Here is a 19,556-nt window from a genome sequence, read left to right as displayed (position 1 = left end):
TAACGTCCTCGGTGCCTGCCCCGGGAGGCAGACTGAACTCTCGTCAGGACACTTTGAATCGACACGTGCAATTCTGTTTGGCCACGCCCAACCTCCCCCTCTCCTAAGGCTCGTTCAACAATGGCGCGGAAACGGAGACGGACCAGCATGGACTAGCTCGGTAGTAATTGTTGCTCCGTGCGACTCGGCTGTGGCGGCAGCCATGTTTGTTTAAGTTCTAAATACGTAAAAAAAAAGTTTCAAGTACAAGAATATATAGTGTTCTATTGTTACTTAGTAGTTTATGTAATTTCTGTCATAATCTGGTAGCATAATATATTTATTTTTAAAATTAAATTAATTGTATCTTACCTTGAAATTCGAACTCCTTGGTTGTCAGATGTCGCGTTCCCTTGCATTGTGGAAGCAGCAGACGCGACGGTGGAATGTTCCGGAAGATCCGCTACCGTTTTCGTGCCGTTGTTGAACGGGGCCTAACTGCTGGGCGCGCACTGAACGGGGCACGACCCCACGTGACACTTTGTCTGACGGCAGTTGACCTTCACGTATCAACACAAGAGCGACGCACACGGGATCAGACGCGGTACGACGCTACAAAACTGTGGCGACCGGAAAGGAGGCGACGCGACTGCTCCAACTTGTCGCGACTCGCGAGCAGACCGTCTGGTGGCTGCAGCGTTCTGCGCATGCGCGAGTTTAATTATATTGTCAACAAAAGCATGCCGTGGTGTTTTTATAACCGGCTAGTTAACGGCTTTTTTTCTTCTTTCTTTTTTAATTTTTGAGCATGGAGATGGACGCAGTTCAATACAGGAAAGACCTATTTTATAAAAATGCATCTTCGGAGGAGTTTCCCGAAAACTTGATTTCAAGAATTTGGGAAGAAATAACGTAATTAAAATACTTTACGAAGTCGTCGCGCCGTGTCGCTTTACATCTGGTCCTGCTTAACTTGGATGCGTGCCGTAGGGCTTTTTTTTTTATGCAGCAACAGTTTAATCGTGTATGAGCGCGTGTAGCATGTGAGCTACAGTAGTAACAACAATTATGCGGCGCTATCTGGCACCAGAAACGTAACTGGACTAGTTTCCACCCGCAATAGAACTCATCTTGGCAGTTTTTTTTTTTCAAACCAAACAAACCAAAACCTTTCCCGAGAACGCATCATATCACCACCACACATTAATTCCAATACACCAAATATTTTTGATTCAACTTAAATGGTAAAAAAATTGATTTATTTTCAGTCTTTTTTTAAAATACCTACATCGCAACTATGTAATATGCAAAAATACATATTATTTTAATATAATTATGACAATATACACGTATGTATCTTTCAATAATAATAATAATAATAATAAAAAATAAATAATAATAATAATTCAGTTCATCTGTCCTCTAACATTGTTGTTTTTTATAACAACACTACAATATTCAAGTAAATATCTATAGCAGGGTCTGTCAACCGGTGGTAAGTGGTTCATGGCAATGTTGCAGGTGGTACGCAATCAAATGCTGTCAAGTTAAGTTCCATGGACAAACAAATAACTTTCCCGCTAAATTTTTTTTTATATATAAATCTTGATTTTTTGACACAATCTGAAATAATTGTCTAAATTTTTTTTGTTTGCAATTTTGTTCAATTTGAATTAATGTATATAATTGCTTGTTTTCAGAGTTGTGTTATAAGTAAAACTGCCAGTTTCCAATAGACATTTTATTTTTCTTCCTAAATTAAAAAAAAAAATAACCATAGCTTATTTATTAATATCTGAAACTAAAATATTAAGTAGGCCTAGTGGTACACCTATGTTTCTAAAAATGTCAGATGGTATGCAGTTGCTAAAATGTTGAGAACCCCTGATCTATAGTAAAAATTACTCTGCCACTCCCCCCCTCCACCCCAAATGTGGGTCCCAGGGCATAAGCCTTGTCTGTCCTCTCTTGTTTATCCATGTCTGGCGACACAGCTACTTTGACCAGGTTTATAAATTATGCTAAGAATACAAAACCGCCACACGAAACCAACGAAAAAACATCACACTTGGTCATAAAAACAGATGATTTTTTTTTTTCCCAGGGCTTCTTTTGACAATTTATAATTAGCATTAAAACCAAAGAAATTAGATACTTGGTTGTTGCAGTTTTACACGACTGTAATAACTACCATAGTAAAACACAAGTTATAGTATACAGTATATTTTAAACTAGTTTAAAAGCTATTTCTAAAGTATTTGGTCTAACACCTAACATTTTTGAGCATCAAAAAAATTATTTTTTCCGCATCAAATCATCCCTCCTCTAAAACTGGCGCTCTGGCAAAATTCCCGCTTCGCCGATTTGTAAATCGGGGCAAGGCTGTAGCCCCAAAAGAAAACAACACAGAAAATGGTGCACCAATATATATTCAGCCCAAACATCACCATAAAGTAACAAATTAATTAAATTATTAAAACCAAGCATTTACTGCAGCTGTCCTGGGAAAAATAATGAAGGTGGGGAGCGGGTTTCAGCTGTAGGTATGCCCTTCTCTGAAAAAGAAACTGTCATTACGGAAGGTAAATGCAGATGAATCGCCAAACAAGGTTTCATCTCCATTGAAGTCCAAGCAAGGTTGGCATCCATGTTATATACAGAGGGTCTCGGCTCCCTATCAACAAACTCCTGAACAAAGGATGTTTTTTGGAAAAATTACTAAAAGCCTGTTTCGTTGCTTTAGAACTGTACAAATTATTTTCAGAGCTTGGTCGTAAGAAAAACAATAAATAAATATAAAGATTTTCCTTGCACTCTCTCTCATTAACCACCACCCCCCTCCCCCCCCCCTCCCGGGCCAGCAACACGCTTGGAAGGGGAAGGGGTAGGGGGAGAAAGGAAATCCATCCAATTATAACGTCCAACAGGATTGCGTGTTGCTAGTAAACGTTAATAATCGTGACTTTCTCTCTCTCTTGCACGACTCCACGTCAACTACTGAGAGTATTACTTGCAGGCTGACGCACAGCGCCTGGCACTGTTGACTGATCAGCGCGCGCCACTGCTAATTAAGACGGCATATTAATTAGCCAGCTCGTCGGGAGCAACACAGGGTCTCGTCTCGTCTCATCTCGTCTTCGCGGCAGGGTCATCGCCTGTTTTCCCCCTCCACTTTACCTTCCGCTCCTGCACCCCAACAACCCAACCCTTTCCGAGAGATCATTATAAACACCGAGGTCATCGGTAGGCACAAGGAAATTTCACAAATCGCGATATAACACCAAAAACAACTTCAATTAGCGCCAAAACAGCAAAATTGTTAGTCTTTAGGGACAAAAAAAAAAACCAAAATTCGACTCTAAAGCCTGTGTTTAAAAAATCAAATATAAAGTGCGAAAAAATGCACATCAAAATTTATTACAATGTTTGCACTTAATTTTATTTCCAACTTCCAAAAAAAAAGTCTCCTGTGTATAATGTTTCGCCATGTTTTCGCTGCAATAGTTGAAGATGAACCATAGCACTTCTTTATCACAAAGCGAAACAAAAAAATCTTCCTCATTCAATTTAAAACTTTCTTTGTTTAAGCAGTTAAAACAATGTATTAAAAAACAATTTAGACAAGATTGAGGATTAAAGTTAAACTATCACCACAACATTATTTTTGTTCTGAAACCTAGACTGTCAACTGCTGAATAATGTTGAACTGCTAAATGATAACACGAAGCACGTCCTCTGCCGGTTCCTGCGGCCTTGAGTAATGATAACGCGAGGCGTAGCCTTGCAGAGTCAGCAACGGACCTGACCTACATATCTCATGACACGTGTGTGTGTGTGTGTATCTACGTGCATGTTTGTATACACATACACACAGACATACACAAAACCTTAGAATGTATATAAAACACATACATACCTAATTACCAGTTGTAAAGTGTATACAACTCCACATGAACAATATTATTTATAAATTTCTACATGATAAACAGTATCTAAAACCCCACATGATAAAGAAATACAAATCTGTAACGAACAACAATAAACAAATCCCTACACGAACATTATAAGTCAAAGTAACTGAGCCATTCAATAACAATAGATATCTGCTCCCACCATAGACATACTATACCCAACATTCATGAGTGCTGCATAATTACCTTTTCAGAGCGTACTCATCAATTTTATTATATGTAATATTTTACTAACATATATATATGGTTTTACTGCAACACCTTTATTTTCACGTCTAAGATTTTCAGAGGTGTTATTTAAGTGAGGATTTCTTTTGTAATTAATAAAATCATTTTTACGAACCTCTAGTCGTTGGAGATAGATGGAAGGTATGAGACAAGTGCCTCGACAAAACCAATCAACCCACGGCATCTACCATGTCTGCCACCTGCGGAAAAACTACGTTTGATCAAACCGGGAATTGAACCCGGATTGCCTATGGCAGGAAACAAGTGCTCTGAGCACTCTTTCCAGAAGATTAAAATTAAACAAAATGAAACATGCTTGCTTTATGTAACAATAATTAAAATTATTTATTACCACAGCCTTACATGATAGTTCTAAGGGCGGCACATAACAATCATCAGTAACGTAACATCTTAGAAACAGTAACATCAGGTAATTAATACCCATAAAAACATAAAATAAATGTTATACAATTATTTTTCCCATTGCATTTGGAATATTTCAAATGGTAAAATTGACCTATTTTATATGTTAGTACAGTAAAATTAAAAACAATCAACCTTCACAATGTAGTTTACAAACTTCTCTGTATAAACAACTATTTTTCTATTCTGCATGCAACAATTATATGACACACTTTCCCCAAGTATCCACAAACACAGATAAACTTGAACCGAAACCGTCTTAAATTATTGTTACCCGTGCCTTAACTGAAAAATAATTACACATTTCACCCCTCGCTTGGAACTGTTTTTCCCAAATTCACATACAATAAAACAGCATAAAATAAAATTTACACAAAATATCAAAGTGCCTTTCAGGAACAGTTGGGAACAAAGCAAAGTTTTTGGCACTATTATTATTGCATGGGAGACAGTCTTCTATTTGAGCACACACAGTAATGATTGTTTTTAAAAAATAACACCCTTACGATATGAATACTATGTACCCACCACTGTAGTTGCAACAGACAGATTTAGCATTAAGTCCTAAAATCATCATCACAATGTCAATACTCCTTTTAAATAGCCACAGTGGTAATCAATACAATAAAATAAATATATAACAATAGTGGTACATATTTCAAGACAGGGATATTAAAAAACACAACAAAAATAAACTTAAACTGACCACAGGGCAGCCATCATGTTGAACATAGTGGCTTTTCCACCCCTGATACCTCCGACACATTTATTTTTTTGGGTTTTCATTTACTAACCTTTTCAAAGTCTGTAGTATCATTACTATATGTAATTTTAGTATACCTCATTTTTAAATATATTTCCTCAGTACAATCTTAAAAAAAATTGTAGGTTTTTGTTTGTAATCCACTTATAAGTAGGGACCAGGGACGTCGAAACAGGGGGGTGGGGGGGAGCAGGGGCGAGTCGCCCCCGTGCTGTTGTGCATGGGGGGGCGAGAGTAGCATTTCGCCCCCCCTCCTTTTCCCAGAATAAATGTTTGGTCCTAGTAGTATTGTTCTCAACCAGTAGTTACAAACGTTGCATTGGTGATCACATTGATTATAAAATCAAATTTATGAATGTCAATATACTGTAAAATGATTGCAAATTCCTAGATGGTATTTTATTTAAATTGTACTGCATCTACTGTCAGAGTAGTATTTAATACATACTACGTCATCAAATTCTTGGAATGGTATATTTAATATTGTGGTTCGGTAACTCATTAAATAGCACAATTTTGCATCTAAAATTCCAAATTTTTCCAGGGGAGGGCCTCCGGACCCCCCCGCTCTAGGTCTGAGGTAAGTGTGATACATCTTTTTGCCCCCCCACTCATGAAAACGTTCCGACGTCCCTGGTAGGGACAAGGATAAACGGTGAACTACGATAAAACCGAAAAGCATGTCCATACACCACAAAGCACAGAAATGCAATTAAAATCATGAAACTTATCAGCATTTTCAATTAACACTTAACTGTAATGACAGAATACCTAAACTTTTAAATATTATATTAAAAAAATTTATTTAGCATGACTTTGTACCACAATTTAATAAAAAGAACTTGGAAAAGTTTACTTTTTTTTTAAATCTTGCAACTGTAATTAGTTGCACATTTTTACATAATGACCTTAGACAATTTTTCAAAAAAAGAAATACTTCAACAGATTTAATTTATTTATTCCAAAAATTAGATAAGCGTATTACCAATCATTATATTGAAAAAAGTGCATCCCGTATCAGTCTAAACGACAACACTGTTTTGGAAATAAATCAGTACCGTGGAACATTTAAGTATCATATTTGTTCAGTAATATGGTGTCATTTTTAATCAGCACACTTCATATAAAAAAAAAACGGAAAACATTCCGTTTTAAAAAGGAAATTGGCCTGAAAATAAAATCATAAAATCTTGTCTCTACTGAACAAGATTTATAAAAAGTCTTTCCCCCCCAGATTTCAAATAATATTGTCACGAGGGAGACTGCGCGCTTGGCAAATAGCGCGCATCCCTTCGTTACCGCTACGCGCCTTCTCGCTACCCCTCTTCCCCTTCCCCAACTATGCCATTAGTCGTGGGAACATCGTTGATTAACCGAACCAGCTTTCCCCGCTCGTAACAATGTTCCCCGACTTTCCAGCAGAATTCGGACAGATATTTTCCTTTCCTTTTTTAACGTTTTAACGTTTCTTCTACTGTTGTGTTGTTGTTGTTCTCCCCCCGGGAGGCGGGCTAGCGAGGGACGGCTGCTCTCGGAGCAGCTGCGCCCAGGCCCGCTGCGCCTGTGTTCGCGTGAAGGCCACGGACCAGGCGGGGCTGAACACCACGTGCGAGCGTGCCACCACCTCCGTGTTGCTCGGCTGTGCAGCCAGCCTCCGGCACGCCTCCTCCTCCGTCAGGCCGTCACGCTCCCTCAGCCGGCGCACTGCCTGCGACCCCACAAACAACACTCAACACTCACAACTCACAGGACCCGTCAGCGCCACGCGACAAGAGTACGAGGGTGTCTCAGCGGACTGCAGATCAAATATCACTACATATTATAAAACAAAGTCGCTTCTCGCCGTCTGTCTGTCCCAGGGGCACAACAACTAAATTTTCAAAAGGGGGGGGGGGGGGGCAACATACCTTTTTATAAAGAATCATCGATCCCCCCTATTGAAGCAGGGGGTCCGGGGGACCTCCCCCGGGAATATTTGTATTTCAAGGTGGAAAATGGTGCTATTTAAGCAGTTTTATTATCTAAAAATTGATTACACAGCACTTTCTTTGCCCCCATTTCAAGGTTTCAGAGGAGGAGGGGTGCAAAATATCTACCCCCCCCCCCCCCCCCCCTGTTATTGCGCCCCTGGTCTGTCCCTATGTATGCTTAGATCTTTAAAACTACGCAAAGGATTTTGACGCTTTTTTTTTAAATAGATAGAGTGATTCAAGAGGAAGGTTTATATGTATAATACATGCATAATATAATACAGAAACATTGATAATTTTAGAGGTTTTTAATATGATGTCGTAAATAAAACTTTTTTTTTTTGCGCTTGCATTGCAAATGCTGGCTGAACCCTACGAGATGGATCATGTTGTTGATTAATAGTTGATTATCTTTTGTTTTAAGTCGAACGAATAGTAAGTAAAATATTTTTTTATTTAATTATCGAAAATCGTAGTTTAAGGTAAGGTATTTAAGTTCAAAAAAGAACTGAATAGAATAGGTATCTTTTGTTTTTACTTTTTAGTCTATACAGTACCTAAACTCCCGATTATGCGCGAAATTAAGTGGCAGGGCCACCGCGGATAGTGAAAATAGCAAATAATCCGCAAAAGAGCCGAAAATGGGAAACCAAAATGGAAACATTAATTTCAACTTAAAAATCTAAACATTTATGTACAATAAAAGTTACAATTAAAGTAAAAAATTTTAAATGATGCTAAATTTTTTGTATTTTACTGAGTAATTAACATACAATACATTTCAATAATGTAAACATAAAAGTGTTCAACTATAAGACTAGAAACAAAGTGCGACAGAAACAAAAATAACAACGCATGCCAGCTTACTGAGTGATTTCCGAGAAGGCCTGTGGCGTTTTACTGTATACTTCACACAATACACTCGTCAGTAGAGTTCAAATTTGCTCACTTGTAATAAAATACAGAATTACATATGTGCTGTATTTTTTCGTAGCATGCGCACCGCGGATCATCCGCCCGCGGATAATAGGGAGTTAACTGTATTTATAATTAGTATATTTAGTATCAGCATTGCACCCGTGCGAAGCCGGGGCGGGTCGCTAGTTTACTATAATTACTCTTTCAAATACAGTATGTCCATAAAAGAATGTCCCACTTATGAATTTTAATAGCATCAAATGTAAGCGTTGTAGTGTTGGTTCATGGTCACAATAACTCTAACAGTCTTAGATAAGCGCGTGCGAGAGTACTGCTTTGTGGTTTTCTCATTTGCTTATCTGGATATGCTGAAAAATTGAATCTTTCCCCAACTAGTAGAATATGAACCCTTAAACTTTAGTTGGCAATAGGATGGAGCCCCTCCACATTGGAATCTCTATGTGCAAAAGTGGTTGAACATCCAGTCCCTGACGTTGTAATGGTCGAGACAACAGAACTCTTTTCCGCTGGCCTCCACCTTCCCCTGACACAACGCCATGCAATTTTTTGCCTTTGGGGCTTTATAGAAGATCGTGTCTACCTAATGATTTGCCAGGGTTGAGACACAGAATTGAAGAGGCTATTGCTTCCATTACTCTGGACTCATTAATCCAAGTGTGGGAAGAATGGGACCTTAGGTTGGATGTGTGAAAATTAATTAAAGGTGCACATATTGAACATTTGAAAGAAAAACTAGGTTAGTTTACCATAAATTTTAATGTATGATTTGTTAATAGTTCAATTTAAACTTTTATAATATATCATTGAAATTGGGACATTCTTTTATGGACATACTGTATCATATAATAAAAAAGAGGTAAACATAGTAATTATATTCCATTTATTTCGTAATTCTACCTAACAAAAATATATACAAATAAATCTCTATAAAGTACTCATCACATTTTTATTGGAAAATTTCCCCTTAAAGTAGAAGTGCAAATAAATTTCATTGGATTTTATTTATTTATGCAGATTTTACAAATTTAAGTTAGAAACATGCAACAGTTACGATAAAGGACTCTATTTCCAGTAGTATTCACAAAAAACTATTTGCTATTTATAAAGTACTTTCCATACACCTTCTAAAATTTGTGTTTTTAATTACTTTTGAAAGCTAAACACATCCTTTATGCACTGATGCATTTTGAGTTTGGTGATATTCAGTATTATAACAATCTGATTGAAAAATAATTAAAAATACTAGTATTTTAGTAAATCTTATTTAAATTTATTTACAAGAATATATTCTTAATTTTTACTAAATAAACATTATTTTTCAATAGGTTTTGTATTAATTAGTAAAGGCCACAATACAAACAAAAAATAATTGGAATTGTCTTCCAGAGGAACCAGGTTAAAATTACTGTATGGCCATCCTGATTATGTTTTCCATTACTCTAGGTAAATACTGGAATGGTTCATTATTTCAGTACAAAGCCGATTCCTTGCCAATATGATCTGCTATGACTATCACTTGCTGTCGACAAGCCGTTAACATAAAAAGATATATATTTATAGGGCAATAACAACATGCATTATTAGGGACCGGAAAAATTCGCGATTTCAATGACCTGTAGGACAGACTCCATGATCCTCTATGCACGCGGGGAAATTACACCAGCTCATTGGCTACTGACTCGTGACACCTGTTTAGCTGGGACGCTAGTGATTCAATACTTCTTTAGTTGAAGGTTTTTCATTGGCCCGAGTGTCATTCAGATAAACTGTGGCCCAATCACTGATGCGGTATAAAGGCAAACGTTTTTGGATTCTAGACTATCGCGAAATGAATCCGCGAATTTTTCCGGTCTCTATGCATTATTTATACTTGATGGTTCTCAGTTTTAAAGATATGTTTAGTAATAACTTTGAATATATATACTGTATAGAAGTCGCCAGCCCAGGTTAAAATTTCTAATACGGTTTTGAGGTAGTTGGTTAATTCACCGCTGCAATCGCCACCATCTCTAGGGCATCGACTTGTGGTGGTCCCTAGCGGGCAAGTGTCGAACTCTTCAAACACTCCTTCCCCTCCCGTTGAACGACCTTGAGCTGCAGTGAATGATAGGTGAGGGGGTGCAGGGGAATGACAGCGGGCGACAGTGCTGCACTCTTAACGTGCAAATAACAACTTAAGACGATACGGGGCGTTACGGCAGCGCAATGCAGCGGTGAAGTTCCCAAGCTGCTCATCATGCGCTCCTGAAAAACGTAGAGTAAATCCTATCCACTCGCGACTTCTATACAGTATATATATTCAAAAGTAACAATGTGCACGGCAGGGCCACCCACCTCCTCCGGGGACACGATGCAGCCCCACACCTCGTGGCAGTCGGCCTCCCAGCCCGCCTGTAGCAGCACCGCGGCCTCCACCACAACCACGCGGTGCCCCGCGCCGCTCAGCTCCTCCGCCCGCCGCCGCGCCGCCGTCCTCAGCTCGGGCCACACCAGCACGTTCAGCCGCGCCAGCTGCCCCTGGGGACACGCGCCCCGCGTCGCCACCCCACAGACCTGCCGACTCGCAAAGCTGCTCATCAGCGAGATTTTAAAATTTTTCCGAAAAGTTACGTAAACAGGTCGCGGCATTTCACGTCGGTTACACGCACCAGTTGTGTTACCACTAAAATGCGGTCGAAACAATCTTGCAGCACGTTAAAAATCGGCACTTCCTTTCTTCTCGCCGTAAAAACCATCACAAAACTGCGGTACTGTACTCGACATTTACAGCACTGTTCTTAACTAAAAAACGGTACAAAAAACTGTATACGTGGTATTTACCGATGCAAGTACACTATTTTACGGCACGAGATTGAAAACGCTAACCCGGTGAGTCGATGTAGGATTTCAGGCCGGCAGAGAAACGTAACGCGTAAAATTGATGCCGCTCCCCCGTAAAAAAACGTAAGAATCGCAATCACCCGTACGAATCACGGCAGGATCGTACAAGTCGGCGGGTCCGGACCCCTCGCTGCGCTCACCTGGTCCCGGAACACGACTGCTCCCAGGGCCTTGCGGTCCACCTCGCCGCCCGGCCCCAGGACGCCGCGGCCGAACGCTGCCGCCAGGGCACCGTGCAGCGGCCGGCCGGGCGCGTACAGGCCGTGCGCGAGGGCGTCGCACTCCACCACGCCTGCCCCCAGCGCCCGCAGGTGACCGCTCAGCGACGACTTGCCGCTCGCGATGCCGCCCGTCAGCCCCACCACGTACGGCCGGGCGGGCAGGTCTGGTCGCGGCTGCAACACGACTCCACTGCGCCACCGAGACCTTGCACGCCCCCTTACGGACTACACCGTGCCTAGGGACGCCTTATTTCGCGAATACATTTCGTGTCAAGGTATTTCACAAAATACTGTAGCTTTCCTCCTGTGGTTATTGGCTGAGGTCGGTGAGAGGTGTCGTCCCGCTCTTGACCGGGGCCGATGAGAATGTGGTCACCGTACTGATGCACCCTCACAATTCGCCATGACCCTTAGAAAGAAGCTACAGTGTTTTTGTGAAATACCTTGACACGAAGTGAAATCGCGAAATACAGGTGTCCCTACGGATAGGACACACACACTGGCTGTGAGCCCGAGCTGGTACCCAAGTGGTTCTGAGCCCGCCGTGATCCCAACATAGGCTTCTGTGCACAAGCGTGCGACGTGAATCCAAACAAACAAACAAAACTGCCCACATCCTTTCATATCCATTCGCATCATGTATAGGATCATTTCAATCTCTGGTATAAAGAGTTTCCTTGCAAATTTTTTTTTTTACTGGTTCAAATTTTTGTCCCAGTTACGTTATATACCCAAGTTATGCTATCTAATCTACAAAACCAAAGTAACAAACCTATATATTATACTCTGGTATTTAAATCAATGGTGATACTTCTGCTTTATGTTTTACTTCCTTATAACTAGAGACCTGCAAAATTCGCTATTTAGATGGCCTTCAGGATAGACTGCACATACCCCTGTACACTCGGGAAAATAACGCAAGTTCATTGGCTGCCCACTTGTAAGTCGTCTCAGCTGGTTTGTCTGTGATTCGATCCTTCTTTGGTTGGGGGTTTATAACTGGTTGAGATTCGTCCAGATGAACAGTAAGCCAATAGCAAAATTATCTAAGAGGTATATGTGTTTGAATTCTAGCCTATCACCGAATGAATCCGCGAATTTTGCAGGTCTCTACTTATAACAGATGACTTTAACATCTCAGCTTTAAGGTATACGGCATTTGGTGGGAGTTTTCCCATGAATACGACGGAAGTAAAGGAACGAAAACGTGTAGCAGACGGTGCTGCTACCTATTGTGTATGGCGCGAACCAAAGTTCACAAAGCCAAAGGGAAACTTTATATTATTAACTGTTTAATGAATTTTTAACATGGGCATACTTTTAATAGAATTCCTTGCACAAAATCAGGTTCAAAGCCAGGGTTTAGTTTTTTTTTTCAAGTCCTTTTTAGCTTGCATTGGAGTCATTTCATTAAACAGTTTATAATTTCACTCTGCAAATCAATGACTCAATAGTCACCATGGCTGTTCCTGTGGCGGGTGCAGAAACTACGCGAGATTAGCGTCCAGAAATGTAGTTGAAAACACAATTCGGGGTATATATTTATCACGCTATGCATTATTTTAAAGAATTCTACGTTAAATTTGGTGTCGGAGTTTAGTATCATAAGTGTATTTGCAACATGAGTACAAATGACTTGGCTCGTTACAGAGGTTAGACGTTGCACGTCTCTGGCCTGAGCTGAAAGACTCGCTCACTATGTTTTTCATCAAAGTGCTGATTTTTAAAAAAATTGAATAACTGGCTGGAATGACGTGTTTCTAATGGCCCGTCTACACTAGCAATGTCCTAAACTGTGTCCGAAGGACACTCGTCGCTGATTGGTCCACGTGACCCTCTGACGTCACGCGTCAAGTGGGCGAAGGTCCGAACCTGCCTGGTCCGTAAGACATTCGTCAATTTGAACTTTTTGTCCCAACCTGTGTACTTCCGACAAAGGAAAAGAACAGAACACTCACGATATTTGAATTTCCGGTTTCCGTTTGTAAACGTGGTGTTTGTTTTTTGTTATGGAAGGAAATGGAAAGTGTTGTTAGTCACTTGTAACTTACATAACTTTCATAAGTTCAATCTCAAACTACAAAGCATCAAAACAATAAACAAAATCATTTGGTTTGGCACATTTACTGCGCTCTGGTGACAACTTTATATATCAATACATTCGGACATCGGACATCGCAATTGTGGACAGGGTAGTTTTCGGTGAGGCAATGTGACATCACTCACATTCGGGTAAGTACACGGACCACGCACAGGTTCGGACTATTCTAGACGGGCTCCAAAAGACGCGGCGCTGAGAGCCGGAAGCTGGGGAACGCCGCCCTGGAGGAGGGGCACTCACGGGCGGCGTCCTGAGGCGCGTGCCGAGCAGCCTCAGCCGGCGGTTGCTGGAGCTCAGCTTCTTCTCCTCCTCCTCCTCGGCCGGACGGTCCGTCTCCAGCAGCTGCACCGTGTGCACGTCGAGCCGCGGCAGGCCGAGCCGCGCTCTCAGCTCGTTCACCTTCAGCCCGCCCCTCTGCGTCTCCGCGCTCACCACGATCATCTGCGCCCCACACACATCGCGGTGTCTTGTGTAGTGTGTAACCCCTCTACGGGCAAGCAACAACACGCAAGAGTCGAAAAAAAAAATATTCTGGTACCCTGGGAACATGCCAGGGAGCATTCACTGAAAGCTCGTGCAAAATTAAGGTCGAATTCCTTTGACGTGACTGCGACCAGGCGACTGTATTCGACAGAATAGTTCTTAACATGTCATATTCCTTCGAGGCGTATTCGACCTGCGGCAGTGCAGTGCGACCAACCACGCTGCTCCTGGGAGCAGTCTGGTCGCGGTCGCACCGACAAGTGGACATGTATTCTTGTGTGTCATTACTGTTTACTGTCGAATGGCAACATGATATTTTTGAATGCATCGACACAGTAATTGTTGTAACGCAATTATATAAGTAATACTCTTCAATCAGTTAATTTTTTAATATATTTTTATAATTTTTCCTATCCTTGCTTTGAATAAAATGTTTATCTTTAATTATTTATTGATTGTAATTTTACTCGTGATAAATTAATTACATACCCGAGTGTCAAAACCCGCTTTCCGGCTGATGTCATTGGGTATGGGATACAATTGGTTGAGTTTTTCTTCAAGTCATCTTTCACTAACGCTAATTATTGTCTTTCATTCTTTCGTGAAAAATGGCCGACATTTTCGTAAACAAAATATCGCTGTCTTCTTCCTTCAACAGGCATATTATAAGTAATCTGTTTTTTTACACATCGCTGTCTTCTTCCTCCAACAGGCATATTATAAGTAATCTGTTTTTTTACACGCTTTATATTAGCTTCACCTGTATGTTTGTTTGTATGTATGTTTGTTTGTATGTTTGTTTGTATGTTTGTAACCGACTCCTTTGGGAGCGATTTTGACCCACTTTAAACGGCCAGATTTCATTGAAACTTTGTAGATTGATCGAGGACCGATGACAATACACTAATTTGATAAGATTATTCCATTAATTTATTTGCAAAATAAAATTTTTGTCAATTTATTGGTAAAATGAAACAATTTATATATGTAAAGAAAACCATTTCGCATATGTGCGAACTCTTTTCTTTCAGTTTGTCTTTGGCGCGATATAAACAAAGCCTACTAAATATTGTGACATTTAATTACATGAAAAGTGAGAGTGGGTTATGATTATTGTGAACAATATACTTTCTTGAAGAGAATATTATCTATATTTGTAAAAATATGAAGGAAAAAAACCCTGAAATAAGGGCTTTAAATGTTGTTTCTAGAGTTAAATACAGAAACAATTACGTCTTTGTTTCATTTTACCAATTAACCAAGAGTGAAACATTATTATAAAACATCATTTTCTGCAAATATTTCACGAAACATGGAAAAATTGAGGTTCGATTTTGCTGTGAAACCAACAGCAGATGGGAAATCAAACACCATATGCATAACCTCAATAGCTACACCTGATAGGCAGGTTTTTGATATTCCACTCGAACACCAACCTGCAAATCTACACCAAGCAGTTACAAATACTCCAAACTATGCCAAGGTCAGTAAAAATTAAATAAAAGACATCAAACACGGAAAATATGGATAAGTTTGACAGATGATATATCAAAAAACATATTTGGATAGAGAGAAAAACTTACAGTTTAAGGATTTTTACCTGGAAGAAATTGAGGGGGAAAAAAAACACTTTTATAAATAAACCAAACTAAAAAGTAGAAAATAAATTTTAATAAATTTGAATTAAGAATACTGTAAATTTTTTTTTATAAATATAAATTAATAATAGTGTAAATAAGAAAATAATGTATTTTATTTAAAAAAAAGCATGGGGTACATGATGTCAATACATATAAATATTTTATTGACAGATATGAGTAGAAGGATTTATCATTTCGATATTATCTTAAAAAGCACCCCACACTTTTTTTTAAATAAAATACATTATTTTCTTATTTACACTATTATTAATTTATATTTATAAAAAAAATTTACACTATTTTTAATTCAAATTTATTAAAATTTATTTTCTATATAAAGCGTGTTTTAGTAGTTTTTTAAACTATTATTTATTATTAAGTGTCATTCATGCTATCACAAATGGAAACGCACCTGAAACGCTGACGAATGGCGGTCATCGGTCGTTTCAGATGAAACACACCGTCCCGGCAACCTGCGACTGCAATCGCGGTCAAAGTCACCGGCCGCGTCAAAGGAATCCCACCTTTAGTGAACACTCCCAGTGTTCTCGTACTTTGGCTTGCGATAGGAAATGAAGTTTTTATACTTAGTTACTTCAACAACTTGACAATTACACTATTCCACCAGTCCAACACATACGCCATACTTACATTTTTTTTTCTGTTACCCAGCAAATCTATCATTCCACCATTCACCCTTTCATGACGTATCATTCTATTGATAAAATATTTATTCCTAGAACTTCTAATGAGACTGATTCTTCGGCGTATTAAATTAAAACATTAAAGCAACATGTAAGTGGTAGAAAAGGGAACCGCAAGAGGGGAATAGTTTGATAAGGCATAGTCCGACTGAGATGATTAATGAGCTAGGGTGGAACACATTACAAGGGAGGTGAAGGGTGGAAAGGTTAGTAAGACTGTATAAGGTGATAAAGGGAGAGAGGTGGCTAGGGACGAGGATACACAGAGGTGGGCATGAAGGGCAGAGAGATCACGGGAGGAAGCTCCAGAGGGACTGGAGGCGAACGGAAATGGGTTGGAACACTTTTCTTGGCAGAACAGTAAGGGAGTGGAATGGGCTGGATGAAGAGATGCTAGGGGTGAAAGATGCAAAGGATCTGAAGAGAATTCTAGGGAAAGATGAGGGAGGGGAGGGGGAGAAGTGAGTGAAAAGGCCACCGGGTGAAAGTCCAATTGCAAACATAATATGTAGTTAATTAAATTCAATGATGCATACAGGTCCAAGGAGTCAACTTGAATACGTGGGACGGAACGTTTACCCAACATACCTCACCTCAAATGAAGGGTCTTCCTTAGTTGGCCCAAATGGATCATCGATGGGAACAACACTGTAGTGGAGGCTGGGGTCAACATCTTGCAGGAAATCTTCAACCGAACTGATTCGCTGGCTGCACGGTTCTATCAACTCCCAGAGTACCTTAGACTTGATCATAGCCATATCTGTCACGCCAACTGTTATCCTCTTGTTACATCTCAAAACTGCTTCACTCAGCAATATTTTGTGGCCATTATGAAGCCCGTCAAACGTACCACCCAGAACTACGTTATCGTAGGTTTTGAAGTCTTCCGTTGATTCAAAATTTAACGCAGAAGGTAATAGCGTAGAGTTCAATTCATTCGTGACAACATTGCAATCAACAGTTGAAGTTGACACACAATCTTTTACAAACCTATTAATTTCATCCTTCGAGAAAACTTGATCAAATATTACAACTTCAATAGGCTTTTTCGTACGAATGTTTCCTGACTCTGGATGCTTTAAGGAATGCATTAAAACCCGAACATCTAGATCTTGAAGTGTAGCAGTGTGACTGTATACTTCGTTAATTACACTACTATAATGTAGTATCTTGACATTGTCCTCCAAGGACTGCGGGTAAGACAGTTTCTTGCCACACCCTAGCGGCAAGTACTGGACGTACAACGTCCCTCTGACATGCTCGCAGATAGAAGGTAATAGTCTAGTGATTTTCAATGGATTTGTCAACACAAGCAGGCCGATTTTACCCATTTTATTTTACAGCGAATAAAGATAAATAAGGTCACAACTCGAACAGCCTCTAGAGTGGCATCCAATAGATCGCTACAGAAAAAGAAAAATCAAAATACAAATGAGGTACATAAAAAAATATGAAGGTAAACAATCAAAAAAATCTCTCATTACCCATGAACCATATACCCCTTGCTCACATGCCCTCGCGACTCCTGTGATAAATTTTGCAGAGTCATTTTGCTTGCGCGGTTTATTGCATACATAGATTAGTTTTTATCATCAAATCCTCATTAAATTTTCATATAACAATATCAAAACAAACATGTTAATATCACATTTTTATTAACCTATTTATTTAAATAAATATATAAAGCAAAACAGAATTTAAACTTCCTACAAAATACAAATTGGTGACAATGCTTCCAACAGCTTCCACCGAAATAAAATTCTCTTTTCCCTTGTTAACAATCAACTGATAAAAATAACCTAGTTCATTTTTGACAATTGAGCGATAAAATTACCAATTATACGTCGATATCAGATATGAAAAACATATTTGAGTTTATCAGAGTTTATGACTGGCCTGTTGTTAATTAAAAATAACACGAAAATCTAATGAATAAGAACTTCGATAATACTAAATTTAAATATTGTAATAGTGAGAATATGGGACATTGGTAAAAATTGTAAAATACGCAAGAAAAGTAAAATCAGCGAACCTGGTGGCATAGAGTGTAACTACATACGGGTACATGTTGTGTGTTTTAAGTGGGTGATACTAGAGGAAAGAATATAGATGAAGCACTGGCAGTCTGACGTAAAACACTTTTTCCTCCATATTTTCTGATTTTCACATACCTACATGGCGGAGATTTGTTTATATTTGACTAAACCATTCTAACCTGCTTGCCGTCACCTGCAGTCTAGAGCACGAGACCCGGTGGATCCTAGTGGGGAATTATGGCTTGAGTGTTCCCGGAAGGCGCCAGGCTAGCTCGTCGTTGTGGGTCGTGCGTGTTTCGCCCCCGCGTGTCCCACTAGGGTCGTCGGCGGTGGTGCACATGTACGGACCACAACTAGCGGTGAATGGGTGGTTTTGCTTATGTCGGCAGGAAAACAATACTCACCAAGCACTGGTTCACTGGAGTCACTGTTCACTACTTGCACATTCACTACTCGCACGCTCACTCTGTCCCATCCGCGGCTGCGTATATGGTTCACGATGGCATGGCCGCAGCTCTCGTGAAGCACGGGTTTACGCGGCGAAGGGCAGAGGAGAACTTCCGATCATCTCCACATCTCCGTGCATGGGGGTGGGCTAGGGGTGCGTTCTGCTAGCAGGGTTCAGTACTGGCGGGTGGAGGCCGGGCTTTACGGCCTTCGGCGGGACGACGACAAACGGCCCCCCTGGAGAAGCCCGGCGTTACCCGCGATTGGCCCCGCCGCATGGTGGCACCCCTAGCTCCGGCAACAGGTCTACTCTGGTGGTGTGCTTGGTGGCTGAAGCTGATAGGTCCGGCATTCTGCTCCCAGTTCGTAGTCTGCCAGGTACCCTGGAGGTCTGTGGGCTCGTTGGGGTCGTCCGCCTGGGGCTTCTTTCAGGTCAGGGTGTACATGCATGAAGGCTCCTCCTTCCGTTGGGCGTTGTTGCGGTGTTGACTGGTACTGTCTTCTTTCCCGCTCCGGAATGCCGGGCAGGTCGTGTGTTGAGTGCTCGGGTACCTTCTGGTCACCCTCATCTGGCCCTGTTATCAATGGTGTCGGGCCGGAGTCGTCGTTCGCTTCAAACTCCCCTGGGGTATGTGACACCTCTGTTATTGTCAGCGCCCATGTGTCGCTACATTGTGGAAGTTGTCGAGGTAGGGTGTTTAAGAGGCTCGAACCCCTGTCCTGCCATGCCATTGTTGCCTGTGGTTCGCCATGTCGTGCCGCACCTTGATC

The 19,556-nt window shown here is 40.5% G+C and overlaps 2 protein-coding genes across 6 annotated transcripts in view; both read right to left on the bottom strand.

Moving 5' to 3' along the window:
• LOC134539021 (putative polypeptide N-acetylgalactosaminyltransferase 9) overlaps nt 1-601 on the bottom strand; it is a 356,313-nt gene extending 355,712 nt beyond the window's left edge. The window contains exon 1 of the mRNA XM_063380691.1: nt 352-601. The gene's annotated coding sequence lies outside the window, so the exon portion shown is untranslated. The remainder of the gene's footprint in view (nt 1-351) is intronic.
• A 3,897-nt stretch (nt 602-4,498) lies between these two features.
• Nucleotides 4,499-18,242, bottom strand: LOC134538979 (bifunctional coenzyme A synthase). Of its 5 annotated transcripts, none has more exons than XM_063380636.1 (6): nt 18,137-18,242; nt 16,896-17,705; nt 13,716-13,916; nt 11,294-11,548; nt 10,608-10,790; nt 4,499-7,072 (listed from the first exon to the last, which is right to left on the bottom strand). In XM_063380636.1, exons 2-6 carry the CDS (start codon nt 17,631-17,633, stop codon nt 6,836-6,838), a joined length of 1,614 nt encoding a protein of 537 aa, XP_063236706.1. In that variant the 5' UTR covers nt 17,634-17,705; nt 18,137-18,242; the 3' UTR covers nt 4,499-6,835. The 5 variants fall into 5 exon arrangements, with proteins under 5 accessions (XP_063236706.1, XP_063236705.1, XP_063236707.1 ...); XM_063380635.1 differs by lacking the exon at nt 18,137-18,242 and adding an exon at nt 17,813-18,127; XM_063380637.1 differs by lacking the exon at nt 18,137-18,242 and having other exon boundaries at nt 10,608-10,784; nt 16,896-18,128.
• Between the last annotated feature and the right edge of the window lie 1,314 nt (nt 18,243-19,556).

The sequence above is a fragment of the Bacillus rossius genome, chromosome 14 (assembly GCF_032445375.1).
Source record: "Bacillus rossius redtenbacheri isolate Brsri chromosome 14, Brsri_v3, whole genome shotgun sequence".
NCBI lineage: Eukaryota > Metazoa > Arthropoda > Insecta > Phasmatodea > Bacillidae > Bacillus > Bacillus rossius.
This window is presented reverse-complemented; position numbering and strand designations above follow the sequence as displayed.